At 51.3% G+C, this 18829-nt stretch overlaps 2 protein-coding genes across 2 annotated transcripts in view; one reads left to right on the top strand and one right to left on the bottom strand.

The window, feature by feature from the left end:
- Positions 1 to 18829, bottom strand: part of LOC117886953 (zinc finger protein RFP-like) — a 46388-nt gene that overhangs the window by 13785 nt on the left and 13774 nt on the right. The gene's annotated exons all lie outside the window — the stretch shown is intronic.
- LOC117887017 (zinc finger protein 585B-like) lies at positions 2543 to 8100 on the top strand. The gene is made up of 4 exons (XM_034789250.1): positions 2543 to 2953; positions 3364 to 3490; positions 3981 to 4094; positions 4427 to 8100. Exons 1-4 carry the CDS (start codon positions 2831 to 2833, stop codon positions 6754 to 6756), a joined length of 2694 nt encoding a protein of 897 aa, XP_034645141.1. The 5' UTR covers positions 2543 to 2830; the 3' UTR covers positions 6757 to 8100.

The raw sequence follows: 18829 nt of genomic DNA, 5'->3' as shown, positions 1-18829 counted from the left end.
ACTATAGACAATGGTCAGGGAAGCGTCCATAGCAGAGAAAGTACGTGGAGTGTGGACACTCTAGCCCGTGTCCTGAGTGGTCACAACCAGGGTGGGGGGGCGAGCCCCTCAGGAAGCCTGGGCCCAGCCTTGTCGGGGTTATAAGGACTTTGCCACACAGGAGAGTGCAAGGGAGCCCTCCAGGTGAGGCAGGCTCTGGGTGAAGGGAGCGAGGACTCAGATCCTTCTGCTATTTGATTCCACCCAAGAAGTGTTTAAGTCAGGAAAGTTCCCCACAATAGCGGGAACCAATTCCCCGCTTACCTCTGTGCATGTTTACTGGTTTCCCCTAAAGTTCATTAAGTATTTTAGGAAACTGTGACACTCATTTCCCCCACTAGATGAAAGACGGTTCCTCATTAGAATCTCTGGGCTAGATGCTCATGATGGACCCTTCTGACCTTAGAGCCTGTGAGTGGAACAGAAGCCAGGCACAGAGAGGCGAAACGCCACGCGATGGGTTTCTCGCTAGGACCCAGGAGCCGCTGGGATACGACTCGGGGATCGATCGCTGGGGTCAGTCCCGGCAGCACGAAGTGACTCGCAGCCGCTGCGGTGACTCTGGCTCCTGGCGAGATCCCCGAGCCCCGGCGGCTGGTGCTGGGAGCCCGGAGCCCGGGCTGCAGCCGGGAGAGGGGAATCTCCAGCTGGACCCTTCCCGCTGCTCCCCAGGAGCCTCTCCCAGGGCAGAGCCCCCAGCCCGGCCAGGCCCCTTCCCGGCCCGGCCCCTGCCCCAGGGGGCCCCGCTCGGAGGGAAGGTGAGAGAGACCCGCCCCCCCCCCCCCCGTCCCCCCCGGGCTGCAGGGGGAGGTTTGGCCCCAGGCTGCTCCCAGCGGAGCTGGCTGCGATTCCCTGCCCTGGGCCCGGGAAAGCTGCCGCCAGCTCCCGGTGTGTGCGGGGGGGGGGGGCAGGATCATGTTACCGCCCATCACCCACCCCCCATCTGCTGTTTTGTTTCCCTGCCCCTGGCCGCGCTGGTGCGGACGGAGGCTGCAGCTCAGGGAGATCTGAGGGGGGCAAATAGGGAGGGGCAGAAGGTGGTCAAGGGCCAAACCGAATGCAGGGTGGGGGGCCCGGCTGGTGAAGGAGAGGGGCCCAGGGGCACAATCCGGGCGGGGGGGGGCGCACCCACTGGCTTGAAGGGGTTTCTATCCTATCCAGGGTTTACAGTTTGGTTCAATTGCTCTCCGCCCCCCCCCCCCAGATTGTTTCAGCCCCCCTGCTTCGGACTAGGAGTTGGCGATACGAATGGGGTAGAGGGGGTGGGGGTGGACCCAGGGCTGAGGGAGGAAAGCTTCTCCCACCCCCTTTAGAGGCAGGAACCCAAGTCCCTGAGCACCACCCAACTGCCCCCCCTCGCTGAGCATGTGGCCCCAGCCTCCCCATCCCCAGAGCTCAGGGAGGGCGCACAGCCCCAGCCTGAACCCCGGGGGCAGCCTAAGGAGAAGCCTGACCCACTCCCCCACAGGGGCCGTGCACCCCACCTCCGCAGTCAGCTGTGACTCTCAGCCAGCTTGGAAAACAGACGGGTTTATTGGTAGCTAGGAACACAGCATAGAACAGAGCTTGTTAGCACAGAAATCAGGAGCCTTCAGCAAATTCCATCTAGGGGGGAATCCAGAGTCCCGAGCCCTGGACTCTCCCCGCTGAGTCCCAAACTGGGAGACTGACCCGCTTCCAGCCCCCCATCCTTAGTAATGCCCAGCTGTCCTCCTTCGTGCTTTCTCTCTTTCCCAGGAAAACAGGTCACCTGTCCTCCCCCTCTCTCTTTGTTCTCCAACACCTTTGGCTGGCTGGCTCCTTGCAGAGGACCGTTTTCGGCCACTGCTTGCGATGATACAGAATTTTGGCCATTCTCTATGCCCAGGGAGCCACTCTGCAGTGACACCTGCCCTCTAGAGATCTCTGTAATGATCACACACCTGTATCCCATCAGCTTGATACTTGAGTAACACATGGGGAAACTGAGGCACACACTCAGTATTCAGAGAAAACATTAAGAACATTCCTGCTTCCTCACACCCCTCTGAGACCAGACCAGGGGCACTTTCTCCAGTGGCTGGAACCCCTCTAACCATACCAGCCCCTGAGCTTCAGCTCCCAGGTGATGGAGAGACCTGGGGAAAGGGCTGGAGCCGGGCAGGGAAATGACTGCACAAAGGCCCCTTTCAGGGACCTGCTGGTGAGTTTGGCCTACAAGGGGAGGGCCTCCCTGTGTCTGAGTCCCAGAGCTGCTGCCCCCAGTGACACAGCCGGGTTCAACCCCCATTACCAGTGTCACTGGCTGAGCTGCCTAATGAGAGCAAAGGCCCACGACAATGGGGCAGTCGCCTGTTCTCCCAGGGCGAGGGAAGAAGATAAATGGGAGAGCAGAGAGACTTGAAGGGCAGCAGGATCAAGAAGTGGGGAGGGAGGTTCCCAGCTCCCAGCCCTGCCCGGATCCATTCCCTGCATCCCTCTGGGAACAAGGGGAGGAGCTGAGAGAGGAAAAGCCAGTTGTTCACTCTGCTGAGCACTGCATGACTGAGGAAGAAGGGGGAGAGCTAGAGGGGGTTACAATACACTGTAGGGCAGTGATTCTGCTCTTTTTCCAGTGTTTGGCTCAGAGATGCTGTTCTGGGAAAGTTTAGAAGGGACTTGGTGGGTTTAGTTCTAATGGGGAAGTGGGGGCCTGGCCAGGGTGGTAATGAATTAACTGGGTTTCTTCCCAGCATGGCAGCGTCATAGAATCATCTGTCTGCAGGGAGAGAGCCTGGGGGGAATCGAGGCGTGACATGGACTCCAGCCCCTTATGAAACCTCCCCAATCTTCCTGCTCCGCTGACAGGCTGAGAAATCGCTTCCACGTTTCGCTCCAGATCGTCCCGTCTTCCAGGAGACAGGGCAGGGAAATGGCTGTGCTGCAGCCAGCTCAGGTAGGGGATTTTTAGGGAGCTTTTGGTGTGGGGGAGGGGTATTGCAGAGGGATTAATCACCCGGGGTGGGACAGGGTGTGATAAACCTGCTGGAACATGATCCCACTGGCCAGAGGTTGCTGTGAAATACGAAGGGAAGCTGTTGGGATTCCTGTCCCTGTCCCTGGCTCAGAGCTCTGCTTCCCGTATCAGCCTGTGGCTGGCAGGCGTCTGGGAAATGAGAAGTCCCTGCCCTGCTCTGTGTGCTGGGGGGGAACAAGGAGCTCTCACCTTCTCCCACCCCCTGAAGCCTCCTGGCTGCTCTGAGCAGGGTGCGGGGAGGATTCTGCTTCTCTGGCCCTCCGCCCCCATGACAAGGGGTATAGTGGCTGGAGCAGCAGGTTCTCAGTGGGGGATTCTTGTTGTTTCAGATGCCGGTGACCTTCGAGGATGTGGCTGTGTATTTCACCCAGGGGCAGGGGGCTCTGCTGGACCCTGCTCAGAGAGCCCTCTACAGGAATGTCATGTGGGAGATCTATGAAACGGTGACCTCGTTGGGTAAGGGATTCCTGGCTCCTTGGTTATTTGAAGCTGGAGGGGGGGTCTGTGTGTCTCATCACTCTCCAATGAAACATGGCAGTCAAAACCTAAGACACATACTAAATCATCCCCACCCAACCCCCGAGGCTTGCAAGGTGGAGAAGCCGTGTATTGTCCCGTCTGTGATGTTTCTCGGTCACTCACAGAATCCCTCTTCTCCCTCCTACTGGGGAACAGCTCCAGAATGTGGAGGGCTCTGGTTTGCGCAGGTTTAGAAATAGGCAGGGGTTTAACACTAGAGCTGGGTGTGCATCACAATTCCCCTCACCTCCCCAGATGTCTGCGCCCCCACCCCGAGGGGGCTCAGTGACGACTTTCTTGTCTTCTTAGATTCCACATTCCCCAGCACAGCACAGGGACGGGTTCTGCTCACAGAATGTCCTTTCTGACAGATGCGCTCTCAGTCCTCCACCCACCCTGATCTGGTCTGTTTTCACTCCCTGCACAGGATTCCCCATTCCCAAACCTGACCTGATCACTCAGCTAGAACAAGGGAAAGAGCCATGGGTGCCCGATCTTCAGGCCTGTGAGAAAAGAGAGATCCCGAGAGGCGCCCAAACAGGTGAGGACTGACACACAAACCATCTGGTGAATGAAGGAAAAAGTTGAGAATCCCAAAAATGAGGGATCAGTAAGTGCCCTCAGTTCCTTCCTCATCTCACCCAGGACAGGGTTCCAGGCAGCAGATATCACTGATATCGCTTCGCGTGTGTCCTGTTAACTGCAGGAGTTTCCTTCCTTACTTTCCTTCTCTGTGAACATTTGGGTGGGAAGTGGAGGCAGAATCCAATTGCTCTGTTTGTGCAGCTTTAGTATGGTGGGTTTTCCCTTGGTGCTATTCCTCTTGATTTCTCCTCAGCACAATGACTCCTCTCTGAATTATCTCTCTCCCAGCAGGTTACGAGACAGTGAGTGAAAAAAAGGATGGGAATCAACAGCAGGAAGTTTCTGGGCATAGGGAACCACAGGGGACCTTTGTGGGAAGAGCTGAAGGGAATTTTTCCCAGTGCTCGGAACAGGGAGAAGCCTGGGAAAATTGGCAGAGGTCAAAGAGTCTGCTGGGAAACCACTCAAGGGAGCAAAAGGATGAATTTGTTATATATGGGGAAGGACACAGGAATCCCACAGGCCGGCAGACAACCCCCAAGGAAGAGAAATGCTATGAATATCTTGGTTCTGTTACGCTTCAGGCAATAAATACTGGAGAGAAAACACTTCGATGGTTGGACTGTGGGGAACACTTCAATAAGTGCTCAGATCTTGCTAACCATGGGAGAAGCCATGAGGGAGAGAGACCCTCTCAGTACCTTGAGGGCAGGAATTGTTTGAATTGGAAGTCAGCGCTGATTACACATCAGAAAATCCACACAAGGGACAGACCACATAAGTGCTTAGACTGTGGAAAAAGTTTCACATGGAGATCAGCCCTTGTTAGACATCAGGCAATCCACACCGGAGAGAGACCCCATAAGTGCTTGGACTGTGGGAAAAGTTTCATACAGAGGTCAAACCTTGTTAATCATCAGGCAATCCACACCGGAGAGAGACCCCATAAGTGCTTAGACTGTGGGAAAAGTTTCATACAGAGGTCAGCCCTTTTTAAACATCAGGCAATTCACACTGGAGAGAGACCCCATAAGTGCTTGGACTGTGGGAAAAGTTTCATACAGAGGTCAGCCCTTTTTAAACATCAGGCAATTCACACTGGAGAGAGACCCCATAAGTGCTTGGACTGTGGGAAAAGTTTCATACAGAGGTCAGGCCTTGTTAGACATCAGGCAATCCACCCCAGAGAGAGACCCCATAAGTCCTTGGATGGTGGGGAAACTTTCATACGGAGGTCAGCCTTTGTTAAACATCAGGCAATCCACACAGGAGAGAGACCTCACAAGTGCTTAGACTGTGGGAGAAGTTTCATACAGAAGTCAGGCCTTCTAATACATCAGGCGATCCACACTGGAGAGAGACCCCATAAGTGCTTGGACTGTGGGAAAAGTTTCAAACGGAGGTCAGTCCTTGTTAGACATCAGGCAATCCACCCCAGAGAGAGACCCCATAAGTGCTTGGACTGTGGGAAAAATTTCAAACGGAGGTCTGCCCTTGTTAGACATCTGGCAATCCACACCGAAGAGGGACCCCATAAATGCTTGGACTGTGGGAAAAGTTTCATACGGAGGTCAAACCTTGTTAATCATCAGGCAATCCACACAGGAGAGAGACCCCACAAGTGCTTGGACTGTGGGAAAAGTTTCATACAGAAGTCAGGCCTTCTAATACATCAGGCAGTCCACACCGGAGAGAGACCGCACAAGTGCCTAGACTGTGAGAAAAGTTTCTTATATAGGTCAGCCCTTGTTAATCATCAGAGAATCCACACAAGAGAGAGACCCCACAAGTGCTTGGACTGTGGGAAAAGTTTCATACAGAGGTCAGCCCTTGCTAATCATCGGGCAATCCACACAGGAGAGACACCCCATAAATGCTTGGACTGTGGGAAAAGTTTCATATTGAAGTCATCCCTTGTGAAACATCAAACAGTCCACACCGGAGAGAGACCACACAAGTGCTTAGACTGTGGAAAAAATTTCCTATATAGGTCAGCCCTTGTTAATCATCAGGCAATTCACACAGGAGAGAGACCCCATAAGTGCTTGGACTGTGGGAAAAGTTTTATACAGAGGTCAGACCTTGTTAAACATCAGACAATCCACACAGGAGAGACACCCCATAAGTGCTTGGACTGTGGGAAAAGTTTCAGACAAAGGCCAAACCTTCTTAATCATCAGGCAATCCACACAGGAGAGAACCCCCATAAGTGCTTGGACTGTGGGAAAAGTTTCATATGGAAGTCAGCCCTGGTTACACATCAGAGAATTCACACAGGAGAGAGACCCCATAAGTGCTTGGACTGTGGGAAAAGTTTCATACAGAGGTCACACCTTCATAAACATCAGAGAATACACACTGGAGAGAGACCCCATAAGTGCTTAGACTGTGGAAGAAGTTTCCTACAGAGATCACAACTTCTTATGCATCAGGCAATCGACAATGGAGAGGGACATAAGTGCTTAGACTGTGGGAAAAGTTTTATATGGAAATCAGCCCTGGTTACACATCAGAGAATCCACACAGGAGAGAGACCCCATAAGTGCTTGGATTGTGGGAAAAGTTTCATACAGAGGTCCGACCTTGTTAAACATCAGGCAATCCACACGGGAGAGTGACCCCACAAGTGCTTGGACTGTGGGAAAAGTTTCATATGGAGGTCAGTCCTTGTTAAACCTCAAGCAATCCATAGAAGAGGGAGACCATAAGACTCTGGGAAAGGTTTCAGAAACAGATCAGCCCTTCTAAACATCAGGCAATCCACGCACAAGAGAGACCCCCCCGTAAGTGCATAAACTATGGAAAAATGTTTCAAATAGATGTCATCCCTTGTTTTACATCAGAGAATCCACACAGAGAAGTGACCCCATAACTGTTTAGCCTGTGAAAGATGTTTTAAATGGAGGTCAAAATTTATTCCAAATCAGGCAATACACACAGGAGAGTGACCCCATAACTGGTTGGACCATGTGAAAAGTTTCACAGAAAGATCAAATCTTATAACACTCAGAGGATCCACACAGGTGAGAGATCCCATCAGAGCTCAGACTGGAAAAAGTCTCCTACATAGATCATACTTTTTTAAAAATCAGCTAATCCACACGGGAGAGATCTCATAAGTGCTTAGGCTGTGGGGAAAGTTTTATATGGAGCTCAGGCCATGTTTTACATCAGAGAATCCACACAGGAGACACCATAAATGCTCAGACTATGGAGAATGTTTCATACCATGGTCAAGTGCTTGGACCGTGGGAAAGGTTTTAGAAACACTTCAGACCTACTGAACATCAGCCAATCCACACAGGAGAGAGATCCCATAACTGTTTAGACTGCAGAAAAAGTTTCATATGGAGGTCAGACCTTGCTAAAAATCAGGCAGTCCACACCGAAGAGAGACCCCATAAGTGCTTAGACTGTAGGAAACATAGCAGAAACTGATCAGTCTTTGTTTTACATCAGGGAATCCACAAGACGCCGTAAGTGCTTGGACTGTGGCAAAAGTTGTACACAGAGATCACACCTCATTAAACATTGGAGAATTCACACACGATCTAAACTTCTGTGACACGTGGCCCGAAAGAGTTAAGAACCTTGCAGGCTAATTGACCAGCTTCAACTTTTAGAAACTGGTTACACATCAGAGAATTCACACAGGAGAGAGACCCCATAAGTGCTTGGACTGTGGGAAAAGTTTGTAAATGGTATCTGGGGCCATTCCAAGAAATAGAGATTAGAACTTTGAAATGTAAACTGGTGTTTTTAAAAAAATTGGAAGAAGTTGATTAATTGCAGTTAACTCGCGTGATTAAATCAAAAAAATTCATTGTGGTTAGAAAAATTAATCTCGATGAATCACATTGTTAAACAGTAGAATACAAATAGAAATTTGTTAAATGTTTTTGGATGTTTTTCTACGTTTTCAGATATATTGATTTCTATCACAACAAAGAAGAGAAAGTGTACAGTGCTCACTTTATATTATTTTTTATTACAAATATTTGTACTGTAAACATGCAAAACAGAAGTAGTATTTTTCAGTTCACCTCATACAGGTGCTGTAATGCAATCTCTTTATCAGGAAAGTGTAACTTAGAAACATCAATTATTTTAATGATATAAGTGCACTCAAAAATAAAGCAATTAAAAACCCTATAGCCTAGAAGTCAACTCAGTGCTACTTCTTTCTCTGCCACTCGCTAGGACAAACAAGTTCGTTTACATTTACGAGAGAGAATGCTGCTTTGTTTCTAATTTATGATGTCACCTGAAAGTGTGAGAAGGTGTTCGCACGGCACATTTGTAGCTGGCAATACAAGGTATTTATGTGCAAGATATGCTAAACATGCATATGTCCCTTCGTGGTTTGGCCACCATTCCAGTGGACATGCTTCCATGCTGACGATGCTCATTTTTAAAAAAAATGCATTAATTCAATTTGTGACTGAACTCCTTGAAGAAGAATTGTATGTCCCCTGTTCTGTTTTACAAACCTTCTGCTGGTGGCATCTGACTCAGTTGATGAAAATGAGCATGTGTCAGTCTGGTCTGCTTTGGATGTTATCGATTAGAACCCGTCATTAGCATGGATGCATGTCCTCTGGAATGGTGGTTGAAGCAGGAAGGAACCTATGACTTTTTAGAGCATCGGGCACATAAATATCTTGTGACGCCGGCTGCAGTAGTGCAACGAGAATGCCTGTTCTCACGTTCAGGTGACATTGTGAACAAGAAGCGGGCAGCATTATCTCCTGCAAATTGTAACCAAACTTATTTTTCTGAGTGATTGGCTGAACAAGAAGTAGGACTGAGTGGAGTTGTAGGCTCTAAAATTTTACATTGTTTTATTTTTGAATGCAGGTATTTTTTTGTAAAAAATTCTACATTAGTAAGTTCAACTTTCATGATAAAGAGATTGGACTAAAGTAATTACAGTTGGTGAATTGAAAAATACAATTTCTTTTGTTTTTTACAGTGCAAGTATTTGTAATAAAAATATCAAGTGCTCACTGTACACTTTGTATTGTGTAAAAAGAACAAGGAGTCCTTGTGGCACCTTAGAGACTGACAAATTTATTTGGGCATAAGCTTTCGTGGGCTATAACCCACTTCATCAGATGCATGGACTGTATTCTGTATTGCAACTGAAATCAGTATGTTTGGAAATATATAAAACATCCAAAATATTTAAATACATGGTATTCTATTATTGTTTAACAGCGCGACTAATCACGATTCATTTTTTTAATCGCTTGACAGCCCTAGAAGTTAGTAATTGTAGTAGTCTCTGTTTACCTATATCTTGTTATAAATTAACGGTGTAACCAAAGGGTTCCTGTCTAGGACTGTATTTTGTTAATTCAGAAGTCAAAAGGAAATATTAACATTTAAATGACACTTGGGTGTAATAATGTTCTTGCGTATATCTCTTTTTAAAGTTTGTGGTAAACTGTCTATGAACGGCTTTATGGATAATTACCTTATGTCAATCCATGTAGTTTTATTGGTGATGCTTGGGAAATAGGAGTTTATTTCCAAAACCTATTGTTCCCCCAAGGACTGCCTGCTGTCGAGAGGCTGCAAAAATGTCTATATAAACTCTTGGGACCTGATCCTTTCATCTCAGATCTTCTTAAGCTTTATTTGTGGGGAGTTTGAGTCGTAAGACCGAGATCTCCAGTCCTCTCTGGGCCGCCCTGATATTGAACATTGGACTAGAGCATGATGAAATTGTTGGGATATAGATATTCAAGCCTGTCTGTAAAGGCCTATACTTTAAGAATGTAGGTATATGTTTATTATTTAGCTGGTTATAGAGGTATAAAAGAATCTGTGTAAGGCCTTCTCTCACTGTGACAGTCTGAGGCCCTGTTCTTAGGCTAAGGCCTTTGGCCAAGCAGCAGAGGCAGTCATAAGCTGGGAAGCGAACGGTCACATCCTCACATTCCAAACTAGTTGAAATAAGGCAATGTGGGGCTGTTAGATCGGATCAACTTCCTGTCACCTCCAGAGAAAGGGAAGAGCCTAGAAGATGTAAAAGGAAATTTAGTTTGATAGTTTTCTGTCTGGTAAGAACTCACTTAGCAATAGACAGCTGGGAAACCCTTATGTCTTTATAGATGTAGTTGTGAAATCCTCACTTCTGTATTGTTTTGTCATTCTAGTTACCACTTTGCTGTGTTTATTTGCATGGTCTCTGTCTGGTTCTGTGATTGTTTCTGTCTGCTGTGTAATTAATTTGGCTGGGTGTAAACTAATTAAGGTGGTGGGATATAATGGCTAACTAATCATGTCACAATCAGGATTGATTAAGTAAAATTTAGGAGACTGATTGGTTAAGGTATAGCTAAGAATATTATATATAAATTAGGGGCATACAGGAAGTAAGTTTGGATTCGAAAATAAGGAAAAGGAACTTGCGTTTAAGCTTGCTGGAAGGTCACCCTAATAAACATTGACTTGTTTGCACCTCCGGACTTTGCGTATTGCTGCTCTCTGTTCATGCGAGAAGGATGAGGTAAGCGAAAGGGTGAAGGAATAAGCCCCCTAACATCTTGGTGCCGTGACTCAGATGCATCGCACTGGATAGGTGAGTGGCAGCCTGTAAGTCCCCCTCCTCAACAGTCCTCGCAGCTGCTTGGAGGGGGTATGACGAACTCTCGTGATGGTAGTTGTGGGTTCTGGCCAGCTGGGATAATGGATTTTTTGAACAAATGGATAAGCAAGAATCAGAGCCCATAGCAGGTGCAGGGGTCTACCTGGGATGAGTTTGAGAAGGAGATGGGGGTGGTTTTGGGAGACCCCAAGGGAAAGGAGTGTAGGAAAAAGGGAATGGTATTACAAGGTTTGTGTGCTGGGATGGCATACTGGGTAAAAAGGGAAGCCGATCTCCTCCAACACATTAAGGCTTTGGAACATTGTGGAACAGGAATGGATTTTAACAGAAAAATCCGTGTTAGCGGCAGAGGTACCGGATTTGAAAGCACGGGATGCTGCACGGATAAAGGAGTCTTGTCAGGCAATCTGGAGAGAGAGAGAGGAACTGCTGGGAAGTGTAGGAGACTTAGAGGAGGAATTGTATCAATGTAAACATGGGGGCAATGGATTTGGAGCCCCAATTCATCCACCCCACTAATGGAGCTGATGGAAACACCTCCACCACCCTACCCTGAAAAAACACTGTACCCACCACTGCCAGTGGACGTTGTAAGCCGGCGATCCACTGTTACAGCCGCCGCGAGAGAGACTACCCGGGAGGAACTGCAGGAGGCAGGAATAGTGGCCCCAGTTGCAGGGTGAGGGGACCATGCCCCACAAGAAGTAGAACCGGCAGAAATCCGCCCCTTTTCCCTGAAGGACCGGGAGACATTACTGGGCCGTTTGGGAAAGGTACCCCGGGAGGATTGGGATCAGTTTGTGCTGTGGCTAGTGGAAGTAGGCAGGGAAATGGAGGATCTAACTCGTGAGGATCAGGTGATCATATGGCATAGTCTTTTGGGACGGGGCACCTTAAGAATCGATGTGGCAGGACTGGCACACCCATTTTCTAATCCCCGGACAGGTGGCAAAACAGTTGTTTGGGGTGTACTCTCGTACTGCGGGGATGAATAGGATGAAGCGAATCCCTGGGGAAACAGGGCGGGATACACTTAATTGCATACAGTCATGGGCACAGTGCTGGGTGCATCCCCAGGACTGTCCCTGGGGGATACCCGAGACAGGAGCACCAGGTCCTGGTGGGGGTGTAGAGCATGGTAGGGGTGTGGAATTGCTGGAGAAATAGTTGGAGCTGAACGATCCGCAGTTTGGGGCATTTAAGTTTGCAGCATTCTGAATTTGCTCCCAATCAGCTACCCCAGTTTCTGGAACAGGCAGATGCATCAGCGGGGAGAGCCAGTCCATGTTGTTATTGCAGGGGATCAGTACAAGGTGGAAAGGGGTGGATCAGCCCGGAGGGGAGGAGGGAGAGGCCGTAGCTTTGGGGCGGGGGTTAGTCAGGGATGAGTGGGGCAATTGTAGAGCAAAGTTGCAGAGACTGCAGGCTCAACTGACTATGCAGGATCTTACCAGATGAGGGGGAAAGTGGCCCAGGAGGCCAGGGGACTGGGACTCGGACTGCCTGAAATGCCAGACACACAATTTTGATTGGAGACAGGAATGTGTTCGGTGCCGGGACCCCCAGTCCCCCTGTGAACCAGTGGGAGGGACAGAGGTCGGTGCTGCGACTTAGGGGTGCTTGGGAGGCATCCTGTCCATTTTCTCAGTTTAGGACGGGACGCATCTGCTCGCCCCACGCAAAGATCTGTACACAGGTGCTCAGCCGAGTCCCTTCCACCCGGAGAGCCAATTGCAGAGTTGGACGCTGAGGAGTTGCTGATATTCAGAGCAGAGTTTGAGCCCCTGTTTCCGTAGCATCCCTGCCAGCTGTCAGCCTGCTCCAGCAGCAGGGCTCTCAGGCTTGCAGTGAGAGATGGACACACCTGGGGAGAGCAGGGGATATGTGCAAGGGGCAGACAAAGAGTGAGGAGCAGCTGGGGAGCTCTTCTTGCCAAAAGGGGAAGAGTGGGCAGGGGAAAGAGGCAGGGGGGAAGGATGGGAGTAAGATGGGGAGGAGATGGAGTGGTGGGCAAGGGGCATGGGATGGGGAAGAGAAGGGAATAGGGGAAGCGGGGGCAGGGAGAGAAGCTGGATACCAGCATGTGGCATCCCATTGGCAGAAGCTGAGTCCCCTGTGAAGCAGGCCCATCGAACCCTCACCCTGACAAGCCCCACCTCCCCTGCATCTGTACCACCCCGATGATCCCCCCAGTCACCCTCCCCACTGAGCCCCAACCACCTGCACCTGGACCCCCAACCAAATGAACCCCACCTCTTCTACATGTAGACCCCGCTGCTGAGCCCCAAACACCTTCACCTGGATCCCCTGCAGAGTCCTATTGCCCCTGCACCTGGAACCACTCAATGAGCTTCTGTGCATCCAGATCTCCCACTGAGCCGCCCGCACCCAGATTGCCCCACAGAGAACTCTCTTACCCCCCCCGGATTTCCCCACACTAAGTCCCTCTGCACTTGGATCCTGCTGCCGGGCTGAGCCTGCTCACCCACACCTGGTGCACCTGGCACAGGGGGGCAGGGCCCCAGGGTGTTTCTGGGGCAGGCCTGGCCTTTGCGCTGTGTCAGGGTCGGATGCAGCGTCACGGCCGAGTCTCTGTCCTAGGGTGCGGTGGGGTGGGGGGAGGCTGCAGGGTGATCTCCCACCTCCATGCAACCAGTGGCCTTTGCTCCCCACTGCTGTGTTGGAGCCTCCACATTGATTTACTGACAAATAAAATGTTCAGAATTTTAAAATAGTGTGTGCAGAATTTTTAATTGTTTGGTGCAGAATCCCCTCAGGAATATGGGTGCAGGGCTGCTGTGATGGTGGGACTGAGGAAGGAGGTGGGCAGTGGGGAGGTCTATGGGCGGGGGGCACTGGGCGAGTGGTGTGGTGTGCAGGGTGCTGTGCAGCTGTGGTGGGAGGCCAGCGGGGGAGGTCTCAGGGCGAGGGGGCGCTGGCACAAGGATGGGGTTCTGGGCAGGTAAGGTAAGGTAAGGGGAATCTGCAAAGGTAAGGGGAACACTGGCAGCACAGCTCTGGGCTGGTTTGTAAACAGTGCCCTCTGCTGGGCTGTATAGAGTGGGGCCGCTCCTGCCTCATTGTGCCCAGCCCGCCCTTCACTCTGGAGACTGACCATTCCACCCTGTGCACCTTGCCCCGTGCGGGCCCACAAGTATGTTTGGCACCGTGCCCACGAAAAGTTCATCCGGCCCTGCAGAGTGGGGCTAAGAATTTTCCTTTTGCCTTTCCGATTGTGTCCCTATTTGTTTTATTAATTGCTGTTTTGTAAATTGCATTTTTTCTGAACTATAGACAATGGTCAGGGAAGCGTCCAGAGCGGAGAAAGGACCCGGAGTGGGGACGCTCTAGCCCATGTCTTGAGTGGTCACAACCAGGGTGAGGGACGAGCCTTGTTGGGGTTATAAGGACTTTGCACACAGGAGAGTGGAAGGGGAGCCCTCCAGGTGAGGCAGGCTCTGGGTGAAGGAAGAGGGAGCAAGGACTCAGATCCTTCTGCTATTCGATTCCACCTGGGGGGGGGTTAAGTCTTCTCTGGGGGGAGTAATCGCTGGGCTCAGTCCCCGCAGCAGGAAGTGACTCGCAGCCGCTGCGGGGACTCTGGCTCCAGGCTCCTGGCGAGATCCCCGAGCCCCGGCGGCTGGTGCTGGGAGCCCGGAGCCCTGGCTGCAGCCGGGAGAGGGGAATCTCCAGCAGGGCCCTTCCCGCTGCTCCCCAGGAGCCTCTCCCAGGGCAGAGCCCCCAGCCTGGCCAGGGCCCTTCCCGGCCCGGCCCCTGCCCCAGGGGGGCCCTGCTTGGAGGGAAGGTGAGAGAGACCCGCCCCCCGCTGTCACACCCGGGCTGCAGGGGGAGGTTTGGCCCCAGGCTGCTCCCAGCGGAGCTGGCTGCGATTCCCTGCCCTGGGCCCGGGAAAGCTGCCGCCAGTTCCCGGTGTGTGCAGGATGGGGGCAGGATCACGTTACCGCCCATCCTCCCCACCCCCTTCTACTGCTTTTTGTTTCCCTGCCCCAGGCCACTCTGGTGTGGATGGAGGCTGCAGCTCAGTGAAATCTGAGGGGGACAAATGGGGGGGGGCATAAGATGGGCCGGGGCCAAACAGAATGTTGGGTGGGGGGCCCAGCCTACCCGCTAATGCCCTGGCTCATGAAGCCCTATACTGGCGCCCTGGACACTGAAAAAGAACTCTTCAACTACCGGCTGAGCAAGTGCAGAATGGTGGTGGAGTGTGCTTTTGGCCGTCTCAAGGGGAGATGGAGAAGCTTACTGACTCGCTGTGATCTCAGCGAAACCAATATCCCCATTGTTATAGCAGCTTGCTGTGTGCTCCACAATCTCTGTGAGAGCAAGGGGGAGACCTTTATGGCGGGGTGGGAGGTTGATGAAAATAGCCTGGCTGCTGATTACGCTCAGCCAGACAGCCGGGCGATTAGAAGAGACCTGCGGGAAGCGCTGTGCATCCGGGAGGCTTTGAAAGCAAAGTTCCTGAGTGAGCAGGGTAACCTGTGACTTTTAAGTTTGTGTACAGAGAAGCTGAACCTGCCCCCGTTTCTTTACCCAGTTAATGTTGACTATCCTACCCAGTTACATACCCCCTTCACCCCCTTCCAACACACGTTTCGAAATAAAAATAGTTCTACTTTGTTAATGCACACCGTTTTCTTTAATACTGTTTTCGCGGGAATTTTTTAAAACTGGGATGCAGACTGTGGTGCGGAGCGGGTGTAGTGTAGTGACGCGAATGAAGCTTCTAAACTCAAGGATTGACGGGCTCCGCTGCGGTGGGATGGTTGTTTCAACGGAGCCTGTCACCCCTCCTGATCGGGACTGTGTGTATGGGGGGGCTATGTGACTTTGTGGCAGGGGGAGGACGGTTACAGATCCCCTGCTGCGTGGCTCTGTGATCCTGCATAAGGACCGCCGCTTAAGATCTGTAACTGCCCTCCCCTGCCACAAAGTCACAGAGCAACCCACCCCCCACCACATAACATGAAAACAACCTCCCAGACTAACCAGGGTAACTAGTCACTGCATCACTGCACTGTGTATGTGCCCTGCTGCTGTGCCTGCCCCCGCCTATGTACCCTGCCAAAGGTGACTGTCCTGTCCAATTACCAACCCCCTTTCCCCTCCTCCTCCAAAAGAACATGATTGAAACAGTAGTTAACAGAAACTTATTTTTTATTATCAACTACACATGGAACTGGGAGGTGAAACTTGGACGGGGGCTTGTGTCAGGCGGGAAGGAAAGAACTTTTCAAGTTTTGGGGAATGAGAGCCTTCTGCTACTAGAGCTCTCTGCAGGGGTGGAGTGAGAGTTAGCAGGGACTCTGCCGCCTCTCCTTCTTTGCACTTTGGGTGAGGTGGGTATGGGACTTGGTGGCGGGGGAGGGCGGTTAGAGATGGACTGCAGCAGGGCTCTGTCCTCCTGCCTCCGTTCCTGCAGAACATCCACAAGGCGCCGGAGCGTGTCTGTTTGCTCCCTCAGTAGTCCAAGCAGCGTTTGAGTCGCCTGCTGGTCTTCCTGCCGCCACCTCTCCTCCCGATCCATGTTTGCTTGCTGCATTTGGGTCAATTTCTCCCGCCACTGGGTCTGCTGTGCTGCCTGGGCTTGGGAACAGGCCATAAGTTCAGAGAACATGTCCTCCCGTGTCCTCTTCTTCCTATGCCTAATCTTCGCTAGCCTCTGGGAGTGTGATGCCAGGCTAGGTTGTGAGACAGTCGCAGATGTGGCTGTGGGAATGGGAAAAAGGGAGTGAATTCCTCAGAAAGATAAATGTAGTTGTGAACAAAGAACATAGTCTTTCTCTGTGAACAAGACCATGCACAGCACCTATCACATGCGCACTCAGCACAAGGTCGAATTCTCGGCCTTCGCATTCAGTGCCTGGGGTCTTCCACAGCACATTTGAGAAGCGGGGCAGCACAACGGAATTTCTGTTGCAGGCAGACATGGTAAGCCGAAGACTTGTGGCAGTTTAAAACTTTTATATTACCACTGGCCTCATTTCACATTTAAAGCAATGTCAGTCCCTGCTGCCAGCAATCCGGCAAGCGGGAACTCTGCCCCTGTCCCACCCCCTCGCGGCTGTCCCCAGGAATGATCCCTTTCGGCAGCCCCTCTCCCGCCTCCACCGCGTGGCTGCAAACCAGCGGTTACATTTCTGTAAAGGAACGAGCAAGCAGTCCCAACACTAACATTCCCCTACCTAATTCAAAGCAGGTCACCATGGGCAACATCACCCTGATGAGGATCTCTGACAGCGAGAGAGAGAGAATGCTCCGGGAAAGCCTCCAAAGACCAGGGCCGTATGCCGCCCTGCTGTGCAGAGCAATGATTCCCGAGTACTTGATAGTCTCGTGGCGCGGCAACGTGTCGTACTTCGGAGGACCCAATAAGGCCGCTCTCCCCAGGAACCTCATGCAACGGCTTTCCAATTACCTCCAGGAGAGCTTCATCGAGATGTCCCGGGAGGATTACTGCTCTATCCCTGCACATATAGACCGCATTTTACTCTAGCTGCAGTAGCAGGGACTAAACAGTAGAGCGGCTTGGGCAGGACAATCACGGAAAACCGGACATTGCTAGATTTTTTTTCAAAACTTGCACTGCCCATGACTGAACCGTTAAGTGCCTAGGGCAAAGTAATCATGAACAACCCATTCTTTTAATTGTTAATATTCCTGTTCTGTTAAAAATAAATGTTTAGATGTTTACAACACTTACTGGCTGATCCTTCCCCAGATTCTGTGTCCGGGGTAACGGCTGGGGACGCTTCGTAGGGGATCTCTGTAAGGGTGATGAAGAGATCCTGGCTGTCGGGGAAATCAGCGTTGTGAGCGCTGCCGACTGCCTCGCCCTCCTCATCTCCTTCCTCATCTTCCCCGTCCGCTAACATGTCCGAGGAACCGGCCGTGGACAATATCCCATCCTCAGAGTCCACGGTCAGTGGTGGGGTAGTGGTGGCGGCCGCACCGAGGATGGAATGCAGTGCCTCATAGAAACGGGATGTCTGGGGATGGGATCCGGAGCATCCGTTTGCCTCTTTGGTCTTCTGGTAGCCTTGTCTCAGCTCCTTGATTTTCACGCGGCACTGCGTTGCATCCCGGCTGTATCCTCTCTCTGACATGTCTTTTGAGATCTTCTCATAGATCTTTGCATTCCGTTTCTTGGAGCGCAGCTCAGAAAGCACGGACTCATCGCCCCACACAGCGATGAGATCCAATACTTCCCGATCAGTCCATGCTGGGGCCCTCTTTCTATTCACAGACTGCACGGCCATCACTGCTGGAGAGCTCTGCATCGTTGCCAGTGCTGCTGTGATCGCCACGATGTCCAGACAGGAAATGAGATTCAAACTGGCCAGACAGGAAAAGGAATTCAAATTCAAATTTTCCCGGGGCTTTTCCTGTGTGGCTGGTCAGAGCATCCGAGCTCGGACTGCTGTCCAGAGCGTCAACAGAGTGGTGCACTGTGGGATAGCTCCCGGAGCTATTAGCGTCGATTTCCATCCACACCTAGCCTAATTCGACATGGCCATGTCGAATTTAGCGCTACTCCCCTCGTCGGGGAGGAGTACAGAAGTCGAATTAAAGAGACCTCTATGTCGAACTAAATAGCATCGCAGTGTGGACGGGTGCAGGGTTAATTCAATGTAATGGCGCTAACTTCGACATAAACGCCTAGTGTAGACCAGGCCAAAGTGACTGAGGGTTTTCCCAATGGCAGAGACCAGAGCCTATCTGCAGGGAGAGAGATTCAGGGGGCCTGGGACAAACCAATTTCAGAGTCTTTAGGGGGAGGTGGAATCGGGGTGCGAAATGGATTTGAGCCCCTTCTGTAACCTCCCCCATAGCCCCTCTCACTCAGAGAGGCTGAGGACTCGCAACCACGTTTCACTCCAGATGGTCCCGTCTTCCAGGGAACAGGGAAGAGAAATGGCTGTGATGGAGCCAGCACAGGTACGAGATTTGCAGAGAGCTGTGGGGAGGATTTGTTGTAGAGGGGGAGGGGCAGGAAACATACAGTGTGAGGCAGGGAGGGGACAGTGTGTGATAAATCTGCTAGAACATGATCAACC

This window comes from Trachemys scripta, chromosome 14, assembly GCF_013100865.1.
Source record: "Trachemys scripta elegans isolate TJP31775 chromosome 14, CAS_Tse_1.0, whole genome shotgun sequence".
Lineage (NCBI taxonomy): Eukaryota > Metazoa > Chordata > Testudines > Emydidae > Trachemys > Trachemys scripta.
This window is presented reverse-complemented; position numbering and strand designations above follow the sequence as displayed.